We start from the raw sequence: 5,210 nt of genomic DNA, 5'->3' as shown, positions 1-5,210 counted from the left end.
TCTCCCTAATGACTTTTTCCTCCCATCCCTAAATTAAACTGATGGATATTGTTCCTGACCTTTTCCCATGTTTATACAAATATTTCTATGTTTAAATATGTATACAAACATACCATGCCACTGCCCCCCATGGAATCATGTGCTACATTTATTCATTCATTCAATAAGTACTTACTGAAAGCTTTCTATATACCATGCACTGTTCATGCAACGGAGCACATAACACCAAGAGCTGACATTCTAGAAGGGCAACACTGACAACACGCAAAAGAATGAACATAGTGATTTCAAATAAAGGTAAGTGCTAGGAAGACAATTAAAAAACAAAGAGTACAGTATGGTGAGAGAGACTGGAACGTTCTTGCGATTGTGGGGTTGGGGGTGGCTTCTCTTGTGGAGAGGATGATCTGAGCTGAGACTTGGATGATGCTGAGAAGTATAGATGCTAAGGGCAGGCTGCCCCAAAATGGGCCACTTTGGCATGAACATTATTTTCAGTTAAAGGCAATCAAAACCCAGCAAATTGAGGAAAAGCTCTTTATCTTCCTCTCAACTGCCTGCTTATACCAGAAAGAGAGCTATTAATGGTGATTCCTCTTCACCTAAAAAACCTGTCTACAAAATAGGGCAACCTTTGTTTTCTAAACATCTCCTCTCACCTTCCTGCTAATGGTCTTTCTCCCCTTTGTGTCCTCATATAAGCATCATGTTGCCTTATGGTCTTTGGAATTTCAATGTGTGTGTGGATTCCCCCTATGTATGCTATTAAAATTGATTTTCTCCTGTTAATCTGTTTCATGTCAATTTGTTTCTTAGTCCAGCTAGAAGGACCTTAAAGGGAAAAGGAAATTCTTCCTCACTGACAGCATTATCCTGGTCTGGTAACTTCCAACCCCCAGCCCCAAAGGGTCACATTAGAGATTTCTAGATAGTGGTATAGTTACATGACAAAGTTTTCTTTAATTTTTTTTGCTTACAAATGAAAAACAAGTCATCAAAGAAAAAGCAGAAATAAAAGCGTTAAGAAGAAAATTAACAATTTCCTTAAGTCCATCAACGAGAAATAATTACTATTAATATGTCAATATTTTTAATTTATATAATTAAATGTCAATATAATTAATATTTGTAATTATTTCAATATTTCTTGCATAATTGAGGCTATGCTGTATATTCTTTTGTATGTAAGTATAAATTTTTTACATACAAGAGCTCTGTTATCAATTCCAGCAGTGATTCCTGAAGGTCTATATCCATTCCAGATACATGTTCTTTAAAAACAGGAAATCTACCAATATTTTCAAGTCCAAGAAATAAGATGAGAACACAGTCTGTGTCTTGAGGATTCTATTTGTGCCCACAATCGTTTTTGATAACAACTGATCACACTAGTGGATTTTACCTTGATTTCCCAGGTTAAGATTCCATTCTTCTGTAATTTTCTTATATCTCGATTGAACCTGTGACTAAATCTTTTTTCACAAGGAATGCTGCAAATATTGTAGGCATGATAAGACCCACAGATGGGGAAGAGTGAAATCTAGACTACTCCATGTCAAGGTTCACATGGCAACTGCTCTCTGGAAGGAACTTCAGTATCTGTAAACATAGATGATGCCTACAAGGACAGAATCACCAGGGATGATTCAGGAGGAAAGAGCAGTTGGAGTGAGAATCAACACATTCAGTTTAGAATCTGAACCAAGATAATTCATACAAAGGAAGACAGCCAAGATGTGATGGGGGAAGGGTTAATGAGATAAATCCTAATCTATCAGGCAAAGGAAACAATGTTTTCCATCCAGCATGGAAAATATAATTACCTAATTTAACAATTGCTTACTTATTAGGGTGAGCAATAACAAGAATAGAGCTCCCTCAGCAGGATATAAAGGGGAACCTAGAGCAGGAAAACTTCCAGATTCAAGGAATATACTCTCCTGGAAACCCACCCAGAACCTCCATCCTCTGACACCATGGTCGACTCCTGTTATGGCTCCGTCTGCTCTGACCAGGCCTGTGGCCATGAGACCTGCTGCCGCCCCAACTGTTGCCAGACCACCTGCTGCAGGACCACCTGCTGCCGCCCCAGCTGCTGTGTGTCCAGCTGCTGCCACCCCAGTTGCTGCCAGACCACCTGCTGCTGCCCCTCCTGCTGTGGTTCCAGCTGCTGTGGCTCCAGCTGCTGCCGCCCCTCCTGCTGCATTTCTAGCTGCTGCCACCCCGCCTGCTGTGGCCCCACCTGCTGTGGCTCCAGCTGCTACAGGCCCAGCTGCTGCATCTCTAGCTGCTGCCGCCCCACCTGCTGCCAGACCACCTGCTGTAGAACAACTTTCTGCCGCCCCAGCTGCTATGGTGGTTCTTGCTGCTGAACTTCCTGCTCTAGACTCACACTTATTTGCCCCCACCCTTCAGTCCAGGAAGAAAGCATCTAATTTAACAAAGCACCTGGTACTTCCTAATGTCATGAACTTACAAACAGACCCATGGACTGATTTAGAAACCTCCAGTCTCTATATTATTTATTCTCTTTTGTAGAAATATCTTATTGCCAGTGAATCAGAATTTATAGTCAGATTCTGCAGTTGTTTTAGGATTCCTAATTCTGATTCCAAATATGAAAGTCTTCAAATGTTCCCCTTCTAGGTTTTTTCTTTTTAATGTTTCTCTATGGAATCCATTTTCATGGAGAATTTCTTTTCTTTTTTTTTAAAGTAGGCTCCACACTGGGCATGGAGCCCCATGTGGGGCTTGAACTCACCACCCTGAGATCAAGACCTGAGTTAAGATCAAGAGTCAGACACTTAGCCAAATGAGCCACTCAGGCACCCCATCATGTGGAATTTCTTGAGGTTCCCAAATAAAACTTTTTAGCATTGGAAGGCACTAATATTGCTCATCTCTCATTATTTCTTATTAATGAAATGTTCAATGTATATTGCTGTATTTTTTGTAAGACACAGTAGTATATGTTCTCAGGGAACCCTACAACAAAAAAATTAAATTGGCATTCGCCAATGAGATTTTTATCCAGACCATAATTCAGTTTCAGCAGAAACAAGAAAAGGTTGAAAGGGAGACATTTTTGAACCTAATATGTATAACATGAGAGCTATGGATTACAACTGCTACCAAAAAAGAGAGTCCTTAGTAAGTTATAATCCATGAATTTACTTAAACCAATTTAAATAGAGGCTCCATTTTTCTTTAGGCTAATTTTCCCAAGTTTTTTCATCTGTTCTTCATTGACCACAATGTCACCATCCTAGCAGTTTTACTTTTAACATACTGCAACTAATCTCTATTCCTCCAATGTAAACTAGAATTGAACACATTTTGAGATGTGTTCTGAATGCTCACAAGAGAGTGAAACTGTGTCTTCTTCCTTTTTACATATCACACTTGCATTAATGTATCAATGTTTGCATTCAGAGTTTAATAGCACTAAATGTGGGCTTGTACTGAGGTTACTATCATGTAAACACCTATGTCTTTTTCATTACAAACTGCTTCAATCTTTTCTTGTAGCAGTCTGGTGGCTAGCTGCAGACCAGCAGTTCTTAATCTCTTTTGCTACCCAATACCAGGCGTAACATGGGTCATTTTGGTAATAATATTATACCCAGGGAAGAGGTATTGAGGGTAGTTCAAATAAATTCTCCCAAGAAATTTAGATATATCTACTCCTCCCCAATCTCATGTGCCATGTTGCATTGGTACCTACTCTTTTAGATCTAAGAAAGGCTCTGAGATTTCAACTTGTTAGGTTTAGTCTCTTGTGCAAGGATGTCTAAATCGTTTGGAACCATGATTCTGGCATTCAATATATACAATCTCCCTCAACTTCATGGGCTCCAAATCCTTGATGAAAATATTTTATACAAAGACTCTCAACAAAGTTGAGATGTCCATGGTTCTGTTCTCAGAAAGGCCAGTCCAAGGAAAGAAATGACTACTCAAAAACCATCCTAAAGTTAAAAATGACACACATTTCAAAGAACATAATTCAAAGACAGGATTTTCCAGTGTTCTCCTCCTTCCCTGGGGTCCCTTGACCCTCAAGGGGAAAAATGTATATAAGGAGCCAATCGATGAATTGGCAGTACCCTCATTTTTTTGAAACACTAGTCAGCTAGTCATTTGGTTGGGAATTTTGTATCCTTTAAACTTTTACTCCAACCCTACTATGAATGAATATACAGGTTGATATTGTTTAACCTGGATATTCATCTTTTGTCTTCTTTCTTGGAAATAAAGACCTATAGTGTGAAATCTGATCAACAATTTGAATAATGAAGGAGAATACAAGGCATCTTCAGAGGTCAGCAATTAAAAGAGACAGCAGGATGGGAAGGTATGGATTAGAGTAAAACACGAGGACACTGGGCAGTCTAACTTGGGTTGACAAGTAAATCTTGGAAATAGAGATGAGTCAATATGATCTGATAAAATCAGAAAGATAAGAAATCAAAATCAGAAGGAAAGTCAGCCCAACAAAGCAGAAGTTGAGGGACCTGAACCTTTAGATACAGCTGGATAGAGAGCTTCTAACTATCTCTGCAGCCAACTGCCCCCAAGAAGCCCTAAAGCTGAGTTCTGGAGATAAATAAAATACCACCACACATCTGTAAAAGGACCCACAAAACAGCAAGTATTGGCAAGGATGTGGAGAAATTAGAACCCCTGTATACTGTTGGCTGGGATGCAAAGTAGTGCAGCCATTATGGAAAACAGTATGGGGGTCCCTAAAAAATGAAAAATAGACCTACTGTACAAACCAGCAATCCTATTTCGGGTATATATCCAAAAGAAATGAAATCAGGATCTTGAGGAGATAACTGAACTCCCATGTTTATTACAGCATTATTCACAATAGCCAAGATATGGAAACAATGCAAATGTCTACTGACAGAAAAATGGATTTAAAATATGTGATATATCCACACAAAGGAATATTACTCAGCCTTAAAAGCTAAGGAAATCCCATGACTGGAAACAATATGGATGGACCTAGAAGACATTAGGCTAAGTGAAGTAAGTCACAGAAGGAAAAATAAATACTACATGATTGCATTTCTATGAGGTATCTAAAATACTCAAGTTCATTGGAGCAGAGAACAACATTGTGGTTTCCAGGGAGAATGAGGAAATGGGTAGTTGCTCAATAAATATAAAGTTATAATTATACAGGATGAGTAAGTTTTAGAGAT

At 39.0% G+C, this 5,210-nt stretch overlaps 1 protein-coding gene across 1 annotated transcript; it reads left to right on the top strand.

The window, feature by feature from the left end:
• Nucleotides 1–1,976: 1,976 nt before the first annotated feature.
• On the top strand, nt 1,977–2,372 carry LOC113933920 (keratin-associated protein 4-12-like). Its single transcript, XM_027614279.1, has one exon. It carries the CDS (start codon nt 1,977–1,979, stop codon nt 2,370–2,372), a length of 396 nt encoding a protein of 131 aa, XP_027470080.1.
• The last annotated feature ends 2,838 nt before the right edge of the window (nt 2,373–5,210 follow it).

The sequence above is a fragment of the Zalophus californianus genome, unplaced genomic scaffold (assembly GCF_009762305.2).
Source record: "Zalophus californianus isolate mZalCal1 unplaced genomic scaffold, mZalCal1.pri.v2 scaffold_38_ctg1, whole genome shotgun sequence".
Lineage (NCBI taxonomy): Eukaryota > Metazoa > Chordata > Mammalia > Carnivora > Otariidae > Zalophus > Zalophus californianus.
Note: the sequence above shows the minus strand (reverse complement) of the source record. Positions and strands in the feature narration are given on the sequence as shown.

What these genes read in the sequence shown, in the direction of transcription:
- LOC113933920 (XM_027614279.1), top strand. Translation starts at nt 1,977, where the DNA reads ATGGTCGACTCCTGTTATGGCTCCGTCTGCTCTGACCAGGCCTGTGGC.